Source organism: Leucoraja erinacea, chromosome 14 (assembly GCF_028641065.1).
Source record: "Leucoraja erinacea ecotype New England chromosome 14, Leri_hhj_1, whole genome shotgun sequence".
Classification (NCBI taxonomy): domain Eukaryota; kingdom Metazoa; phylum Chordata; class Chondrichthyes; order Rajiformes; family Rajidae; genus Leucoraja; species Leucoraja erinaceus.
Window position 1 is genome coordinate 50,028,421 of NC_073390.1, and position 21,125 is coordinate 50,049,545.

At 42.5% G+C, this 21,125-nt stretch overlaps 1 protein-coding gene across 1 annotated transcript; it reads left to right on the forward strand.

Annotated features, from left to right (window-relative positions):
• The first annotated feature begins 4,245 nt into the window (after window positions 1-4,245).
• Window positions 4,246-20,754, forward strand: LOC129703713 (glia-derived nexin-like). The gene is made up of 8 exons (XM_055646395.1): window positions 4,246-4,501; window positions 6,036-6,263; window positions 7,186-7,380; window positions 10,547-10,742; window positions 13,645-13,745; window positions 14,321-14,407; window positions 16,818-16,901; window positions 19,787-20,754. Exons 1-8 carry the CDS (start codon window positions 4,246-4,248, stop codon window positions 19,822-19,824), a joined length of 1,185 nt encoding a protein of 394 aa, XP_055502370.1. The 3' UTR covers window positions 19,825-20,754.
• The last annotated feature ends 371 nt before the right edge of the window (window positions 20,755-21,125 follow it).

Genomic DNA, 21,125 nt, shown 5'->3' on the forward strand with positions numbered 1-21,125 from the left:
ATGTACAGATACACAATAAATGGTCGTGAATATATATATATATATATATATATATATATTTCCCCAAATCATCCCGCTGGCCGAGTTTGATTGAAATACAACAAACATTATTCAGAATTCAAATGATGGGGCTTACAGTCATATTTTTATGGGTACCAGCACACATTGGTATTAGAGGAAACAAAATGGCAGATAAGGTAGCAAAAGAGGTAACAAAAAGAAGTAAGATTGATTTAAGTATTAACATAGGTAAAACTGAAATCAAAGACATTATTAAGCAAAGACTGAAGGAAAGATGGCAAAAGCAATGGGAGGAAGTGCGGAAAGGACGGTGGTTCTACAAAGTCCAGAGGAAAGTGGGAGAAATGAGATGTGCAGGAAAAAACAGAAAAGAGGAGACAGTAATTTCAAGAATTAGATTTGGACACACTGGTCTGAACAGTACACTTTTTATAATAGGCAAGCATAATACAGGCAGATGTGAATACTGTGGGCAAGAAGAGATAATAGAGCATGTCATTGTACATTGTGAGAGGTATGGGGAGGAGAGAGGACAGATGAGTGAGCAGTTCAGAAAAGAAAGAGTACAATTTGATTTGGTAGATATTTTGCAAGGGAGTTCATATAAGTGCTATCAAATCCTGTTGCTTTTTCTTAAGGTAACCAATTTGTTCGGAAGGATATAGGTTATTAGTATAAGTAATGGTGTTGTTTGATCCACACTCCATGCCAGTTGGTGGCGGTAATGCACCAAAAAAGTTGTTTGCCAACCGCGAAAAAACACTATATAGAAGAAGAAGAATCCCACTGGCCGGATTGGACCCCTTCTCACAGATGCTGCCTAAATTTTCCAGTTTGAAGAAGGGTCCCGACCCGAAGCATCACCTATCCATCTTCAGAGATACTGCCTGACCAGCTGAGTTACTCCAGCACGCTGTGTCTTTTTTTAAACCAGCATCTGCAGCTCCTTGTTCAAGAAGGAACTGCAGATGCTGGAAAATCTAAGGTAGACAACAGTGCTGGAGAAACTCAGCAGGTGCGGCAGCATTTATGTAGCAATGTTACAAAATTTTGAGATTTAAAAAATCAAGTCTGCAATTTATCCCATCAGATAAAGCATAAAAAGAAGTTTAATTTGACGCTTTCACAAAATTGCTGGAGAAACTCAGCGGGTGCAGCAGCATCTATGGAGCGAAGGAAATAGGCGACGTTTCAGGCCGAAACCCTTCTTCAGACTTCAACCTTCTGAAACATTGATTAATTTGACACCTAATTCACTTTTATATCTTCAGTATTAAAAAAAGTTATGACCTTTTTCATACTCGGAAATTGGCATCTTGTTCCCTATTGATTTTCCATTGACTTAACACAAAAGCTGTGACCGAGGCCAGTATAAAGCCCATAACTTTATTAAAAATTAAGAGAACTGAAATAAATTTTCAGTTATTATAGATTGAAGCATTCTGAAACAAATATTAAACAATCTTACTTGGATTACAATATAATGTGGATAAATGTGAGGTTATCCACTTTGGTGGCAAAAACAGGAAAGCGGACTATTATCTAAATGGTGGCCGATTAGGAAAAGGGGAGATGCAACGAGACCTGGGTGTCATGGTACACCAGTCATTGAAAGTAGGCATGCAGGTGCAGCAGGCAGTGAAGAAAGCGAATGTTATGTTAGCTTTCATAGCAAAAGGATTTGAGTATAGGAGTAGGGAGGTTCTACTGCAGTCATACAGGGTCTTGGTGAGACCACACCTGGAGTATTGCGTACAGTTTTGTCTCCAAATCTGAGGAAGGACATTATTGCCATGGAGGGAGTGCAGAGAAGGTTCGCCAGACTGATTACTGGGATGTCAGGACTTTCATATGAAGAAAGACTGGATAGACTCGGCTTGTACTCACTAGAATTTAGGAGATTGAGGGGGGATCTTATAGAAACTTACAAAATTCTTAAGGGGTTGGACAGGCTAGATGCAGGAAGATTGTTCCCGATGTTGGGGAAGTCCAGGACAAGGGATCACAGCTTAAGGATAAGGGTGAAATCCTTTAAGACCGAGATGAGAAAAACATTTTTCACACAGAGAGTGGTGAATCTCTGGAACTCTCTGCCACAGAGGATAGTTGAGGCCTGTTCATTGGCTATATTTAAGAGGGAGTTAGATGTGGCCCTTGTGGCTAAAGGGATCAGGGGGTATGAAGAGAAGGCAGGTACGGGATACTGATTTGGATGATCAGCCATGATCATATTGAATGGCGGTGCAGGCTCAAAGGGCCGAATGGCCTACTCCTGCACCTATTTTCTATGTATCTGTGGATGACCTGAAATTAAAGCATATAATTAGTTAGTTATCCAATTGTAGCTAATTCCAAAATTCAATTAACATTTTTAAATAGCCTAAGTGTCCAAAGAACATTCAGACAAGAATTCACAATAAAACATGATTTTAAAATCTCATTTACATTAATTTATAGGCCAAATGGAAGGAATTTAGTGTTCAATTGCTGTAAATTAATGGCCATTTAAATCAGCTTTCGAGTGGGATCCTGTGGAACTCTGTGGAACGCGCTGGTTTAGAACGTTCCCATTGCAGTGGACTTGTACCCCATATGCCCAGAAAAATACTGCGGGATTTAATGGGCCCCCAAATTAGCTACTCGCAACATAAAATTTTGTATAAAGGGATCTTAAGAAGCGCTTTTTAATGTAAAAATAAACAACCTACCTTCCGTTGTCCCCTGCATGAGATCCGTACTGTTGTCAGCGGTCGCGGGTTTAGAGGATGATTTTTACCCTACTATAACAATTAAATGAACCAATTAAGTTTAAAAATAGCTGCAGCGAATGAACCTCGCAGCGATTTTTCATCGGCAACTAAGTAGGCTGAACAACCTCGATTTGAATAGCCGAGAGAAAATCGTGTTTTAAACACGCCCCCTTCTCAAAGGTGCCAAAATCGCGCACACGGGCAACGACAGATCTACAGCGCCGCTGAAGGTAGGTTTTGCAGCATACCTAATCTATGGCACGAAGGAAATAGGCAACATTTCAGGCCGAAATCCTTCCTTAGTCTGAAAAAGGTTTTCATAGAAACATAGAAAATAGATGCAGGAAGAGGCCATTCGGCCCTTTGAGCCAGCACCGCCATTCATTGTGATCATGGCTGATCGTCCCCTATCAATAAACCCGTCCCTGCCTTATCCCCATATCCCTTGACTCCACTAGCCCCTAGAGTTCTATCTAACTCTCTGAAATCCATCCAGTGACCTGGACTCCACTGCCCTCTATGGCAGGGAATTCCATAAATTCATAACTCTCTGGGTGAAATGTTTTTTTCTCACCTCAGTCTTAAATAATCTCTCCTTTATTCTAAGACTGTGGCCCCTGGTTCTGGACTCGCCCAACATTGGGAACATTTTTCCTGCATCTAGCTTGTCCAGTCCTTTTATAATTTTATATGACTGTACTGCGAGAGAAGAACAAAAGGAAGAGATAAAGACTTTGCCTTCCATCACAGTGAGGAGGTGTTGGAGATTCACTGTGATGGATGTTTATGTAAACTGTGTTAAATGTGTGTCTTGGGTTTTTTTTTGTAATGTAAAAAACTGTAGAAATGAAACTTCAAACCTAGGTTTGAATGACAATAAATAGCATTCCATTCCATTTCCATTCCAGTCGAAATACACCTGGACCATTTCTGACACTTCCCTACAATTTCTTGACCTCACTATCTCCATCGCACGTGATAGACTTCTGACTGACATCCACTATAAATCCACTGACTTCCATGACTATCTAGACTACTCTTCTTCCCACCCTGCTTCCTGTAAAGACTCCATCCCCTACTCCCAATTCCTCTGTCGACGCCGCATCTGCTCCCAGGATGAGGTGTTCCACACCAGTGCATTCCTCCAGCCTATTGTATCTATCCTAACATGAACCTGTTTTGATCATTGTTGACAACTGCATATTGCTTTTACTACATGACCAGTTTCAAAAGTAAATCATGAGTGCTAACACTTTAGGACCAGTTGGATTTATGTTGAATATGCTCTTTTTTTAAAAAAATCAGTAAACTGTGCCAGATGACTCTTTATTTATCCAGTAAGTTCTGAACTTTGTTCCAATACTCATTTTTTGAAATCATTATAAAATAATGATAGAATAATTACAGCTTTACATGTGTTAAACCCCAGGCTTTCTTTTTGCAGATACTGTTCTGGTTGAGAATTGGAATTGCAATGAGGAACATGAATATTTTGATTCTCCTGTGTGTGGCTGTGGGGTCTGTTCACTGCCTAATCGGAAAGTCGAAAACATCGGCGGTTGAGTCCGATTTGGGGATGAAGATTTTCAATCAGGTTGCTATGTCCCAACCAACAGAAAACATTGCCATGTCTCCACATGGAATGGTATCATTGCTTTGGATACTTCAATTCGGAGCTGATGGAATAACAAAAAAGGAATTGAACGGTGTTTTGAAATACAAACGACTTGGTTTGTTTAACTAGTGTCTTATACCAACCGTAACCTTCCTTCTGCCTATCTGAACATGTTCAATATGACTTTGCAATTTGAGATCTTATTCCATTTTGCGTTGATGTCTTTGCAATATATTTCTTTACAGTTGTTGATTTTTATTTTTGTAAACTATCCACCAGGAATACTATCTTCTTTGGGCATTGCTCTCAAATTGTCTTTTGGAGAAGGTTCTTTGCAACATTTTTCTGATGTTTCCAGTAGTGGGAGAGTCTAGGACTGGGGGCACAGCGTCAGCATAAAAGAATGTGCCTTCTTAAAACTGAGATGAGGAGGAACTTCTTTAGCCAGAGGGTGGTGAATCTTTGGAAATCATTGCCACAAGTGGCTGTAGAGGCTAAGCCATTGGGTATTTTTAAAGCAGAGATTGACTGATTCTTGATTAGTAAGGGTGACAAAGGTTATGGGGGGAGGGGGAGTTGGGAGAGGCAGGAGATAGGCTATTTGGCCCATCAAGTGTACTCTACCATTCAATAATAGCTGATCTATCTTTCCCTCTTAACCCCATTTTCTTGCCTTCTCCGCATAACCCCTGACACCTGTACTAATCAAGGATCTAGCTATCTCTGCCTTAAAAATATCCATTGACTTGGCCTCCACTACCTTCAGTGGCAATAAATTCCACAGATTCACCACCTTCTGACTAAAGAAATTTCTCCTAGTCTCCTTCCTAAAGAAACATCCTTTTATTCTGAGGATATGACCTAGTCCTAGACTCTCACACCAGTGGAACTACGTCATGATCTTATGAACATTTCAAATGACTGTTACGTGACAATGATGGATTGTTGTTATTCAGTGAGAAAACAATTGGCTGCTTTCTTTCATTTCCAAAATACTTCATTATTTTCCCTTTGCTTTTCTTGACATGTTCTTTCAAAATCGGTGTTTCTAGCTTGGTGGCTTTAAAAATATGGCTGTTTCAATGCAACTTCTATCTTCCTCATTTATGATAATCACATTTCCTATCCTTTTTTCATATTGTGTCCTGCCTAACATTGATTCTTCATCAATTACTACTTTAAGTTGGCAAAACATTATTTACCAAATGGACAAGATGGTGCCTTCATTTGCATAGCATTGGACTCGATTGATAATGTACCTGATAAAATATTTTAATTCATAGATGTCTTTGCCATGTGTAATTAATGAGTTATTTTGGATACTTAGACTTATATAAAATTATAGACACAATAGCAGTAGAGGAAAATCTTTAGGGTGAGCGATGGAAACTAGAATGGAGATGTGCGGAGCAAGTTTGCTTTTTAGAGGGTGTTGGGGGACTGGAACGCATTGTCAGGAATGGGGGTGGAAGGGGATAGGATAGTGGCATTCAAGAAGTTTTTAGAGACACGCGGATATGGAGGGATATGGATCACTTGCATGTTTCTCTTTAGTAACCAAGTGCCTCAGATTTGAATGGTATACGATTTAGAAATGGGTACTGAAGTTTTCCAAGTTAACAGCCTTTCTATATTGATTTTCTTTTCAGGTACTCATTCACGGCTCAAAAATGTACATAAGTCATTAACTAAACACAAAAGTAATGATGTCGTTACTTTTGCTAATGGAATATTTATACCACGTGGCCTTGTATTACGAAAAACCTTTATTAAGCGGTGTTCTAAAACTTATCAAACTGGACCGACAAATGTGGATTTTGCTGATTCTGAAGCAGCTGCATCAACAATCAACAAATGGGCTGAGCATGGGACCAAAGGTACATCTTCCATAAATCTGGCTATCATACCAAAGGTGCTGCATTTGACCCATTGTCTACTCTGCCATTTAATCATGGCTGATCTATCTCTCCCTCCTAACCCCATTCTTCTGCCTTCTCCCCTCAACCCCTGACACCCATCCTATCTATGTACCTGTCCTACTATAGTAGGAATGTCTGAAGATTGATATTTATAATATATTGGTATTTCTCGTCAAGGTTGCATGTATTTTTAGTTTCCCAATTTTATCCAAGATTTATTTGTGTGTCTGGGTGCATTATTTTAACAATTATTGCTGGTTAAAGATGTTCAATATAATGTAGAGATTCTAAATTTTAGTTTAGAGACACAGCATCGAAAGAGGCCCTTCAGCCCACTGAATCCATACTGATCATTGTTCACCCATTCACACTAGTTCTGTTATCCCACTCTTGCATCAACTCCAAACTCATAGAAACATAAAAATTAGGTGCAGGAGTAGGCCATTCGGCCCTTCGAGCCTGCACCGCCATTCAATATGATCATGGCTGATCATCCAACTCAGTATCCTGTACCTGCCTTCTCTCCATACCCCCCGATCCCTTTAGCCACAAGGGCCACATCTAACTCCCTCTTAAATATAGCATGAGGCAATTTAGAGGCCAATTAACCTACAAACCTGCGCGTCCTTGGGATGTGGGAGGAAACTGGAGCACCCGGAGGAAACCCACGCCGCCTTGGGGGAAAATGTGCAAACTCCAGCCAGGAGCTGAGGTCGTGATCAAACCTGGGTCTCTGGCACTGTGAGGCAGCAGCTCTACCAGCTGCACCACTGTGCCACCTTTTTATCTCAAAAACCTTTTGTAATCTCATTTATATTTATAAAGGTGGAAAGCCCTGTGTTACCTGAAGTTCCCTTTACAATGTGGTTTGATTCTTTAGGTATGATCACAGAGATAATTTCCCCAGACATTCTGGATGAAACTACCAAGCTTGTAGTCGCCAACGCAATATATTTTAAGGGTGCGTGGAAATCTAAATTTGACGTAACAAAGACGCACGACGAGGGTTTCACTGGAGCTGATGGAGATGTGTCTCAAGTTCCTACGATGGTCCAAACGTCAGTATTCAAGCTTGGTAAGTCTAACAGAATGGTATCATGTTTAAGCTAGCTAACAGAGCAGTACTTTGCCCAAGACATAAAATATACCCTCATGGGTTTTAATTTGCCAATTAAATTATCTTTTCAATTTCTGACTCTAGGATTTTGGTTTGTAACAAACTACAAATATTATTGATCTATAGTTATCTCATGCTCATTGAAAATTCCAATATTGTTGCTGGCTGTCATATTTATTGGTTCAGCACAGACCACCAATTGAACTTGGGGAATCATTTTGGTTTAGTTTAGAGATGCAGTGCGGACACAGGCCCTTCTGCCCACCGAGTCCATGCCGACCAGCAATCCCCGCACATTAACACTATTCTACACACACTAGGGACAATTTACAATTTTACCAAGCCAATTAACGTACACACCTGCACTTCCTTGGAGTGTTGAAGGAAACCGGAGCTCCCGGGGAAAACCCACGCAGGGCACGGGGAGAACGTACAAACTTTGTGCAGACAGCAGCTGTAGTCAGGATTGAACCAGGGTCTCTGGCGCTATAAAGCAGCAACTCTATCACTGCATTTCTGTGCTGCCCTTATCTGTGTCACTTAGTGAGTAATTGCTTTAACTAATCAAGCAGGGGGATTCTGGAGATAGGCACAAAAGGCTGGAGTAACTCAGCAGGACAGGCAGCATATCGTGAGAGAAGGAATAGGGAATAGGGACATATTAAGCCAAGTGACAAGGAGGGGCAGTGACGTGACTTTGTTGTGGGTCCCAGCACACATTGGTGTTCTAGGGAATGTAAAGGTGGATACATTGGCAAAGGAGGCTGTAAAAAAAAGAAACATAGAGGTAAACTTACAACTATCCAAATCTGAAGGAAAACACATTGTGTGGAAGAAAATAAATCAGGAGTGGCAACAATACTGGGAACAGGAGACAAAGGGGAGACACATCTATTCGCTACAAAACAGAGTGGACATTACAGCAAGAAGAGGGGGGAACAGGAGGGAACAGGTAGTATTAACAAGATTGAGGATAGGACACACTCACCTGAACAGCACATTAAAAATATTGGGAAAACACCCTACTGGGCTGTGTGAGGAATGCCATCAACCAGAAACAGTTTAGCATGCCCTAGTTGCATGTAGGAGATATGAGACAGAAAGAGGATTTATGATCATTGAAATGTGGAAAATTGGATTGACAGAAATATCAGTAAAGAACATTCTAGAGTGTGGAGGGAAAGGAAAAGGAATACAGTTGTTGTTTGATTTCTTGAGGGCCTCTGGGCTTATAAAAAGGATCTAATATAAAGACATGAGTACTGTGGAATGAAACCAGAAGGTGGCAGCAAAGCAACATTGTGGATGCCGGCTGCCGTAAAACTCCAAAGAAGAAGAAGGAGGAATAGGGACATTTCAGGTCAAGACCCTTCTTCATACTGGTTAGGGATAAGGGTATTGAGAGTTAAGACCCTGTCCCACTTGCGTGTCCTTGGCGTTGAGGCGCACGGGCGTAGGTCCCACTGAGAAGTGCGGAGGGGTATGGAGTTGTGCGCGGTATTGCACGACGCTCCGAAATTTTGTAGTTAACGAAATCTTCGCGCGGCACCAGCCTGTCGCGTAACTGACGGCCAAAGTGGGCCTCAGAGGGAACACAACGAGGTCCTGCCCACGAACACCAACGCGCAGCGACCCGGGACTCGCGGTAGACACTGTTGGTGTTAAGATCGCCTCTGCTAAGGCGCGGAGGTCGCCCATCAGACGTCCTGCCCGTACTGAGTACTCCCGTTTCCTCCAACCCTGTTCTTACTGCCCAGTTGCCTGCCTCAGGATTTGTTCCGCCAGCCCCCAATGTTACGCCCGCCCCGCGTCCTCCCGGCCCTATTTTGCTGGCCATTCTGTTACGCCCGCCCCGCCTTCGCGGACCACACGTTCTGGTCATTCCATACGGGTCCCCACCTCAGGTTCTGGGGGATTGGGGGTGGGGTGGGGGGGTCCTGTAGCAGCACCTGCTGGTGCTGGTAGGTAGTCGAACCCTGCGGTCGATTATCTTGGCCATGTGACTGTGGGAGGGGTTTTGTTTTTCCGCGTTTTCTGGGCTAGCCCCATTCATTACTTCGACCACTGTTGCGGTATGATCGTTTTTGTATTAGCTGTCGTTTGATCCTTGTCATTTTCACTGCTTTGACAATAAAGCTCGTTTGTGACTGTCAGTTTCTTTGTTGAACTAAATTAAGGCGCATGTTGCAATCAAAAGCGCTTGAACAGTTGGTTGGGAAGAAATCCAAATTGTTAGAAAGTCTCAACTGGCTAAAGTAGCAAGCAGCTCACTTTCTCTCATTTAAGTCTTGCTGTGGTGGAGTGCATTTTAAACTGCCGCTCTCTGACCTACACAAGGGTTACATTTCGTGAGCCCTTAGGTGAGTGAGTTTTTGGGTATGTCGGAGTCACCATCCCATGTCCAAAGTAACTTGAGTATTCACTGTCTCAACTTCATCCAGGATACGTTCTACGGCGTATGGCCTTCTGAGAAGAACCGCCGTCACTGTCGACTTGTTTCCCATGTAAACTTGAACGATCGTATGGGGTCGTCGAAATTGCAAACTCCCTCAATTGTACCAGGGGAATCAAAGACCAGAGGACATGGGTTTAAGGTGAAGGGGAAAAGATTTAATAGGAATGTGAGGGGCAACTTTTTCACACGAAGGGTGGTGGGTGTATGGAACAAGCTGCCGTAAGAGGAGGTAGTTCAGGCAGGGACTATCTCAACGCTTAAGAAACGGTTAGCCAGGCACATGGATAGGACAGGTTTGGAGGGATATGGGCCACATGCAGGCAAATGGGACTAGTGTACCTGGGACAAGTTGGTCGGTGTGGGCAAGTTGGGTCGATATCCACACTGTATCACTCTATTATGGAATGGGCACTCAATTTTTTACATAAGTGCAAGGTTATTTAAGAATGCATATCTGTAGAGTTCTTGGGCTGTATACGTGTTTGTGGTATATGCCACTATCTTTTTCTGGTAGTGAGGGACATATTGGACACTAATATTTAATCTAACCTTTGTTTCTATATTGCTAATGATAGCACACAACTCTGTGTTCTGTACTTTGAACAGGGAGATTCCCTGCTGTACAAGAAAATAGTCTTCGTTTTAAGATGATTTGCTTTTGTTTTATAGGTAAGGCCAGTACGCCTAACAAAGTGGAATATAATGTTCTCCAGTTATCATTCTTTGGGGGACTCAGAATGTTTATTATCCTTCCAGTGGATAGTAGCACCCCACTCACTGAAATAATTCCTCACATCAATGTAAATAGTATAAAAGCGTGGACGAAAATCTTGAAGAAAGAGAAACTCGACATTTCTATACCTAGGTGAGCAAGAAATATTTGGCCCTATTTGAAATCTGTTATATATTGAAGCATACTCATGATGTGCCGGAGAAAGCATTCTATCTGGATGCATCACAGCATGGTTTGGGAACAGCTCCATCCAAGTCCGCAAGAAATTGTGGACCCAGCCCAGACCATCACACAAAACAACCTCCCTTCCATTGATTCCATCTACACTTCACACTGCCTCAGCAAGGCCACCAGAATAATCAAGGACGAGACACACCTTGGTCACTCCTTCTTCTCCCCTCTTCCATCAGACAAGAGGTACAAAAGTGTAAAAATGCATACCTCCAGATTCAGGGACAGTTTTTTCTCAGCTGTTATAGAAAGATAGAAAATAAGTGCAGGAGGAGGCCATTCGGCCCTTCGAGCCAGCACCGCCATTCATTGCTATCATGGCTGATCATTCCCCATCAATAACCCGTGCCTGCCTTCTCTCCATATCCCTTGATTCCACTAGCCTCTAGAGCTCTATCTAACTCTCTCTTAAATCCATCCAGTGATTTGGCCTCCACTGCCCTCTGTGGCAGGGAATTCCACAAATTCACAACTCTCTGGGTGAAAATGTTTCTTCTCGCCTCAGTCTTAAATGGCCTCCTCTTTATTCTAAGACTGTGGCCCCCGGTTCTGGACTCGCTGAACATCGGGAACAATTTTCCTGCATCTAGCCCGTCCAGTCCTTTTATAATTTTATATGTTTCTATAAGTCCCCCTTCATCCTTCTAAACTCCAGTGAATACAAGCCTAATCTTTTCAATCGTTCCTCATATGACAGTCCTGCCATCCCAGGGATCAATCTTGTGAACCTACGCTGCACTGCCTCAAACACAAGGATGTCCTTCTTCAAATTAGGAGACCAAAACTGTACGCAATACTCCAGATGTGGTCTCACCAGAGCCCTATTCAACTGCAGTAGAACCTCTCTGCTCCTATACTAAATTCCTCTTGTTATGAAAGCCAACATTCCATTAGCTTTCTTCCCTGCCTGCTGTACCTGTACGCCAATTTTCAGTGACGGGTGTACAAAGACCCCAGGTCTCGCTGTACCTCCCCCTTACCTAACCTAACCCCATTGAGATAATAATCTGCCCCCTTGTTTTTGCCACCAAAGTGGATAACCTCACATTTATCTACATTATACTGCATCTGCCGCACATCTGCCCACTCAACCTGTCCAGGTCACCCTGCAACCTCCTAACATCCTCTTACCAGTTCACATTGCCACCCAGCTTTATGTTATCCACAAACTTGCTAGTGTTGCTCCTAATTCACTCTTCCAAATCATTAATATATATGGTAACCAGTTGCGGCCCCAACATCGAGCCTTGCGGCATTCCACTCGCCACTGCTTGCCATTCTGAAAATAACCCGTTCACTTCTACTCTTTGCTTCCTGTCTGCCAACCAATTTTCTATCCACGTCAACACCCTACCCCCAATACCATGTGGTCTAATTTTAGTCACCAGTCTTCCATGCGGGACCTTATCAAAGGCTTTCTGAAAATCTAGATACACTACATCCACTGGCTCCCCTTCATCCATTTTACTTGTCACATTCTCAAAAAAATTCAAGAAGGTTAGTCAAGCATAATTTTCCTTTCATAAATCCATGCTGATTTGGACTAATCCTTTTACTGCTATCCAAAAGCCCCATTATTACCTCTTTAATAATTGACCCCAGCATCTTTCCCACCACCAAAGTCAGGCTAACTGGTCTGTAATTCCCCGTTTTCTCTCTCGCTCCTTTCTTGAAAAGTGGGATAACATTAGCTATCCTCCAATCCACAGGAACTGATCCTGAATCTGTTGAACATTGGAAAATAATCACCAATATGTCCACTATTTCTGGAGCCACCTCCCTGAGGACCCTGGGATGCAGTCCATCAGGCCCCGGAGATTTATCATCCTTCAGTCCCATTAGTCTACCCAATACTATTTCTTGTCTAATGAAAATTTATGTCAGTTCCTCGACCCACTTAAATCCTCTGTCCTCCAGTAATTCTGGGAGATTGTTTGTGTCTTCCTTAGTGAAGACAGATTTGAAGTCTTCTGCCATTTCTTTGTTCCCCATAATAATTTCACCCGTGTCTGCCTTCAAGGGACCCACATTTGACTTTGCTACTCTTTTTCCCTTAACATATCTGCTATCAAGCAACTGAACCATCCTATCACCAACTAATAATGGATGGGATTTATATAGCGCCTTTCTAGATACTCAAGGCGCTTTACATCGCATTATTCATTCACTCCTAAGTCACACTCGGTGGTGGTGAGCTACTTCTGTAGCCACAGCTGCCCTGGGGCAGACTGACGGAAGCGTGGCTGCTAATCTGCGCCTACGGCCCCTCCGACCACCACCAATCACTCACACACATTCACACACATTCACACGCAGGCAAAGGTGGGTGAAGTGTCTTGCCCAAGGACACAACGACAGTATGCACTCCAAGCGGGATTCGAACCGGCTACCTTCCGGTCGCCAGCCGGACACTTAGCCCGTTGCGCCATCTGTCGTCCCAACTAAAGAGAAGTCCTAACCTACCATTTCCCTCATTGGAGACCCTTGGACTATCTTTAATCAAACGTTACTGGACTTTATCTTGCAGTAAATGTTATTCCCTTTATCCTGTATCTGCACACTGTGTGAACGGCTTGATAGTAATTATGTACCGATTTGTCTTTCCGCTGACTGGATTGTCCATGACAAAAAAGCTTTTCTCTGTACATGGGACAATTAACTAAACTACTCTGTGAAATGCAAACCTGTGTAGAAATTGGATACATATAAAATATTTCCAATTGACCTTTCTGCATCCTCCAGTAGATTCAGCCGGCTCCAAATGCTGAACTAACTTTTTTTAATCTGCATGTTTTATTTGTAGATTCACTGCTCAGTCAAAGACTAACTTCGAGGAACTACTTACACCTCTTGGATTCAAAAATATATTTGATAAACAGAATGCGAATTTCAGAAAGCTCTCTAGTAAGTTAATGTGATGGGAGCAGAATTAGGCCATTCGGCCCATCAAGTCTACTCCGTCATTCAATCATGGCTGATCTATCTCTCCCTCCTAACTGCATTCTCCTGCCTTTTCCCCATAACCTGTCCCATCCCGACACCCGTACTAATTAAGAATTTATCCATCTCTTCCTCGAAAATATCTATTGCCTTCGCGTCTACAGCCTTCCATGGCAATGCATTCCACAGATCTGAAGAAATCTGAAGAAAGTCGTTCCACATCACCTTCTGAAGAAATTCTGAAGAAATTCCTCCTCATCTCTTTCCTAACGAACGTCCTTTAATTCTGAGGGTATGACCTCTGGTCCTAGAGTCTCCCACTAGTGAAAACATCCTCTCCACTCTATTCTGGCCTTTCACTATCCTAATGAAGTACCCCCTCATCCTTCTAAATTCCAGCGAGTAGAGGTCCAGTGCTGTCAAACAGTCATGTTAACCCACTCATTCCTGGAGACATTCCTGGTAAGTAGTATTTATTGTCTGAATAGCTTTGTAAAAACATATTTGCCTTGCAAATAAATTGTGACAATCTCTTGCAGAGTTTAGTCATCTGTATGTTTCCCAAATCCTGCAAGAGGTTAAAATTGAAGTAAACGAGGAGGGTACGAAGGCTTCTAAAATGACAGGCAAGTATGCCAGCATTGTAAACTTAGGCCAGAGTAAAGTGCTATTCGAATAATTTTAATATATTTTGTCATTGAATGATGACGATCAGTTTGGCTAAAACCAACTCTCCAGATGGAAGTTGTTTTTTTGGCTAAGTTGATCTAAGATGTATACTATACGCAAAGTGCTTTGAGCGGCTGATCTTGGCTCACCTCAAAGCCAGCCTCCCCCCCCCCCACACTGGACCCCCATCAGTTTGCCTACCAGACCAACAGGTCTACAGAGGACGCCATATCGGCGGCCCTACACTCAGCCCTGACCAACCTGGACAGCAATAACACCCACATCAGTTTGCTGTTCATTGATTTCAGCTCCGCCTTTAACACTGTCATCCCCGCTAGCTTGATTACCAAACTCAGCAGACTTGGCATCTCCACTTCCCTCTGCAACTGGACACTGGATTTCCTCACCAACAGACCACAGTCTGTTAGGGTCAACAACCTCATCTCCTCCACTATAACACTGAACACCAGCGTGCCACAGGGCTGTGTGCTCAGCCCTCTCCTCTATTCTACTCCCTCTTCACCCATGACTGCATCCCTAAGTATGGTTCCAACGCCATCATTAAATTTGCCGATGACACCACGGTGGCAGGGCTGATCAGTGACAATGACGAATCAGCCTACAGGGAGGAGGTCCAGCACCTGACAACCTGGTGTGCCAACAATAACCTCGTCCTCAACTCCAAGAAGACGAAGGAAATTATTGTTGACTTCAGGAAGAACAGAGGGGGCAGACATACCCCCATCCATATAAACAGGACTGAGGTGGAGCACGTCTCCAACTACAAATTCCTCGGGGTACACATCTCGGACGATCTGTCCTGGTAACTCAGTACCACCAAACTGATCAAAAAGGTGCAGCAGCGCCTTTACTTCCTGAGGAGGCTCAAGAAAGCTCACCTGTACCCCCAGGCCCTGACCAACTTTTACCGCTGTACCATCGAAAGCATCCTGACCACCTGCTTCACGGTATGGTACAGCAGCTGCACCGTAGTGGACAGGAAGGCACTACAACGGGTGGTGAAAACCGCTCAGCACATCATCGATGCCCCGCTCCCTGCCATGGATGCCCTCCACCGAAAACGGTGTCTGAGACGGGCCAGGAAGATCATCAAGGACCCCTCTCGTCCTAACCATGGACTGTTTGCCCTCCTCCCATCAGGGAGGCGGTACAGGAGCCTCAGGTCTTGCACAAGCAGGATGAGGAACAGCCTTTTCAACAACACACTTACATTGCTGAACTCGGAGTCCAGTCGCTAGATATCTTTGGTCTCTCCATCCACATTGTTAACCAGTAATCTTCTTACTCTAATGTATGCTTGTTCTGTACTTTTTTTAATTCCTATCTTGCACTATGACTATGACCAGACGCTAAACTGCATTTCGTTGTAACTATACTTGTATCTGTGCAATGACAATAAAGTTGAATTGAATTGAATTGAATCTTGCAGAAAGAAGCAAGGATGTCATTTTTACATTTATGAATGGCATTATATCCATATCACTCTGAATCTTTCCTATCCATCTAGCTGTCCAAGTGTCTTTTTGAATTGAATTGAATACAATTTTATTAGCCAAGTATGTATACATACAATGAATTTGTCTTGGTGCTTTGCTCACAAAAGGATAAAAACACGATATACAGCAGACAATTAAAAATAAACCATTATAATTTAAACATGTAGAAATAAAGTACCAGAGTAAAAAGAGGCCAGGGACTTTTGGCTGTTGAGCAGATCTACTGCTCGTGGATAAAAGCTGTTTTAAATGTCGCTCCTGTACCTACATCACCCACTTCCTCTGATAGTTTGTTCCATATGTGCACTTCCCTCTGTGGTAAACCTTGCCACTTGAGTCCCTTTATAAATCTTTACCCCTCCACCTTCTCCCCCCCCCCCCTCCCCCACTTCTTCCACACATTAAGTCTATGCCTTGTTCTAGGCTCTCATACCCTAGAGAACAACTTCATGCATTCAAATTGTCTGCCAAATTGTTGGAAAACTGGGCTTCCCTCCTTTATTTCAAGGTTTATTGAGCAGCTATTTGCTTTGACCAGTTGTCTAGGTGACAGGTTTTACTCTCTGATATGGCAGCATTTGGTGAATTGCAAAATATCACCAGTAAACTTCCACATGGGCCAAAAACTAGCACTTGTGAAAGCAGAGTGGGACTAATCAAGTGCTAACTGAATGTATCTTTAAGAATACACAGTACCACCATTTAAGATTGCCATTTTACACATGAAATCAAATTTTAAAGTAAAACTGCAAGTAATATATAGCTTTGATCTGCTTTGCACAATGCATACATTATGGTCGGATTGCTCCCAACTACTGTGAAACTGTTAATAGTGTTGTTTCCGTTACAGCTGCAAGGCTTCTGTTTAAGTCACGCTCTACTCGATTTGCAGTAAATAGACCCTTTCTTTATGTCATCTGGCACCAATCTACAGGTAAAAAAATCTTTGATTTTAAATTGCTAAAAATAATTGTTTAATTGGTTTAGGTTAGTCTGGAGGTTCAGCGTTGAAACGGGCCCTTCAGCCCATCGTGTCCACGCCGACCAACAATCCCCACGCATTGACTCTACCCTACAGTAGGGCCAATTTTCATTTGTACCAAGCCAATTAACCTTAAAAACCTTCAAGAAAATTTGCTCAGTTTTTGGACTGAGATGAGGAAAAACCTTTTTCACACAGAGAGTTGTGAATCTGTGGAATTCTCTGCCACAGAAGGCCAATTCACTGGATGTTTTCAAGAGGGAGTTAGATATAGCTCTTCAGTCTAATGAAATCAAGGAATATGGGGAGAAAGTGGGAATGAGGTGCTGATTTAGAATGATCAGCCATGATCATATTGAATGGTGGTGCTGGCCTAAAGGGCCGAATGGCCTACTTCTGCACCTATTTTCTATGTTTCTATGGATCAGCAATGTTGCCTCTCTGTGTTTCCCAGAGGTGCTGCCTGACCGGCTGAGTTACTCCAGCACTTTGGCCTTTTGTGTTAGCCAGCATCTTTGTTTCTACATTTTGTTGTTTGGATGCTCAATGTTGCCAAATAGTCACGGGATCTTACAGTGTAGAAATGGGCCCTTCGGCACAACTTGCCGACACCAAACAACATGTCCCATCTACACTAGTCCCACCTGTTTGTATTTGTCTCGTATCCCTCTAAACCATGCTGTATCTTTCGATCAATTCAAGATAAAATATGGAATGAAGATTTTCACAGATTTCTTTCAAGAACTAGATGCAAGTATGTAATTTGTAATTCTGTCATAAGATCTCCTTGAACCACTTCAGAAACGTGGTCAACTAGGACATGTAGTGACAGAGAAGGGCATTGCATATAGTGAATGCTCTAAAAATGAGTGAGGTGCTAGAAATGAACAGGACTACTGTCGCCCCGGATGGTTAATTTGTCATCAATAATATAATTTGTAGAATGTTGCATCACTATAACATGTCTCTGAGTTTCTTTCTTAAGGGCCTGTCCCACTTACGCGGCCTTGGCTCGTAAATTACGCGACCTCGTGGTCGCTTTAGGCGTACACGCAGGGCCAGTCCCACTTAGAAGCGCGGAATTGTGCGGGGCTCCGATAATTCTGGCTGTGGCCGAAATCTTCGCGTGCCAACGGCCTGTCGGCACGCAGGCGCATTGCGGTCGGCTTGAAGGCGTATGCAGCGTCTTGACAGCCTACTCCTAGCGCATGGCGTTGCGTGATGACGTCACCGCCCGACGCCGTGCAACGCCCAAATTCAGTCGGCCCGCCTCCTGCCCAGCTGATTGGTAAGCATGACGCAAATGACGTCACGCGCGAACTTAGCGTGAACTTCGCGTGAACACCACTTCCGTTTGGTCGCGCCAAACACACGCATTTGCATGCAAGTGGGACAGGCCCTTTAGTCGCATAATCTTTCTTGCACTGCAGAGATTTCCTTCAGAAATTATTTCATTCACTCTATGTATTTAGCTTCAACATTTGCTTCAACATTCGGCAAGCATTTCTATGTTCTCAACCTACTGGAAAGTGTGTAGGGCATAGAACCTCCATTTCATTTGGAATAGTTTGGAGGACCAAGAAACCAAGAACTAGTGTACGGGTGAATAATGGTTGGGCTGAGGGGGCCTGTTTCCGTGCTGTGTCTCCAGGCTCTACTTGTTATCTTCACTCTTTCCAAGGACTTCCAGTCAATGAGCCTGCTAACTGTGATAAGGTGAAGGAAGTGTAAACATTACATTGGTATAAATAACTACCTATTTCTGGTATATTTTTCTATAAAATGAATTTACCAAAATATCATGATCCTTAAACTGCAACTGAATGGTGTATGCAACACTGTTGTGCATGCGCAGATTAGTACCATATGGAAAAATGGTGAGACTTGGCCATTTGAAACACCATTCTCTGAAGGTGCTGGTCGACAAAAACATTTTTACTCATTAAATGTTTTAGCCAGAGTATATCAGCCAAGATATTAATTTTGACAAGATATGCTTCAATATCGTAATTCCAATTTTAATCACTTGGCCCGTCTGTTCTCTTGCACTGTTCACCACTTACTAATTTGGATTATCTTGGTTTAATAGTTTTATATACTTGTTCTTGTAAAGTTCTACTTCATTGCATGTTCTTCGAACTCCCTTCCACATCCAATCTCCTTGGTGGTATTTGTTTGATCTTTTCCTGCTTTGTGGTTTGAAATCCGTTATTCCCCACAGCTCTGGACAATATCCAGTATTTTGTTGCAGGATGTGAATCCTTTATAAAGAGAATTGTTTTTGGATTGCTCCGAATATGTGCACATGTCCCAGAACCTGTGGGTCCATAAAGGTCATGATTAGATAGAACATTAATTTAGGAGATTGGTATCCATCAAACAAAAACTTTAATTCTGTTTAGAAGAAGAATGTTCAAACTAAATAACCTTAAATCCATGCATTTGTGGTCTGCTTAACTACAATCGTGGGAGAGTCTAGATCAGACGCCTCAGAATTAAAGGACAGTCCTTTCAGGAAGGAGATGAGGAGAAATTTCTTTAATCAGAGGGTGGTGAATCTGTGGAATTCATTGCCACAGAAGGTTGTGGAGGCCAAGTCAATGGATATTTTTGAGGCAGAGATAGATAGATTCTTGATTAGTACAGGTGTTGGGGTTTATGGGGAGAAGGCAGCAGAATGGGGTTCAAAGGGAAAGATGATCAGCCAAGATCGAATGGCAGAGTAATAAAATTGATGGGCCGAATGGTCTTATTTTGCTCCTATCATAAACTTATGAACAATGATAACTTGTTACGATGTGGCCTCTAACTGCTTTTCTGTTCTGACTTATTTATAGAAACCATCCTTTTCATTGGACAATTTGCAAAACCATAAGAAGGCAAAGTTGAAGGAAAACAATTTAGAAACTTGGTCAAACATTCATGGAAGAAATATCAAATTGCTTTTGAGTAGTTTATGTTGTTAAAAGCTATTTTATTATTTATGACATGTGAGTTGAAAACTAGTTGAATAATATGCCTATTTTTGCCTTGCTTACAATGATTAATTGCAATGTTTCCTCATCATCTGTATGCAACTGCTTAATTTAATCCAGTATTGTAATTATTCAAGTCATGATATAATCAAATATTATTTTTGACCTAGAAATATTCCGAGCGTTTCCACACAAAATGCCAATTGTTTGATGGCAAATAGGGGTTGTTCATGGACAGTTAAAGGGTTCTACTTGAAGCAAATGTGATATTAACTAAAGGTGTTGGATGTTATTTTGAGTAGTCCAAGATAACTTTGGAATATCCTTTTTTGCAGAGCTATCCCCTTAGGTGCCATTAGCTGTATTTAATCCATCTCAAACTTCTACACACAAGGCAAGTTTATCAAGTTTAATGTCAACCTGGGGGGAATCTATCTTTTGGCAAATAACTGAGAAATACCAGTTGATTTCCTTGACTAAACCCTGCATTAATGATTGGAACAGGATATGAGGTGGATAAATGTGAGGTTATCCATTTTGGTGGCAAAAACAGGAAAGCAGACTATTATCTAAATGGTGGCCGATTGGGAAAGGGGGAGATGCAGCGAGACCTGGGTGTCATGGTACACCAGTCATTGAAGATAGGCATGCAGGTGCAGCAGGCAGTAAAGAAAGCGAATGGTATGTTAGCTTTCATTGCAAAAGGATTTGAGTATAGGAGCAGAGAGGTTCTACTGCAGTTGTACAGGGTCTTGGTGAGACCACACCTGGAGTATTGTGTACAGTTTTGATCTCCAAATCTGAGGAAGGACATTATTGCCATAGAGGGAGTGCAGAGACGGTTCACCAGACTGATTCCTGGGATGTCAGGACTGTCTTATGAAGAAAGACTGGATAGACTTGGTTTATACTCTCTAGAATTTAGAAGATTGAGAGGGGATCTTATAGAAACTTACAAAATTCTTAAGGGGTTGGACAGGCTAGATGCAGGAAGGTTGTTCCCGATGTTAGGGAAGTCCAGGACAAGGGGTCACAGCTTAAGGATAAAGGGGAAATCCTTTAAAACCGAGATGAGAAGAACTTTTTTCACGCAGAGAGTGGTGAATCTCTGGAACTCTCTGCCACAGAGGGTAGTTGAGGCCAGTTCATTGGCTATATTTAAGAGGGAGTTAGATGTGGCCCTTGTGGCTAAGGGGATCAG

Bases quoted from the DNA above. Each gene is read 5' to 3' on its own strand.
- LOC129703713 (XM_055646395.1), top strand. From the start codon at position 4,246: ATGAGGAACATGAATATTTTGATTCTCCTGTGTGTGGCTGTGGGGTCT. The intron at 7,381-10,546 runs GTAAGTCTAACA...TTTGTTTTATAG, and splicing joins AACGTCAGTATTCAAGCTTG to GTAAGGCCAGTACGCCTAAC. The intron at 10,743-13,644 runs GTGAGCAAGAAA...TTTTATTTGTAG, and splicing joins CTCGACATTTCTATACCTAG to ATTCACTGCTCAGTCAAAGA.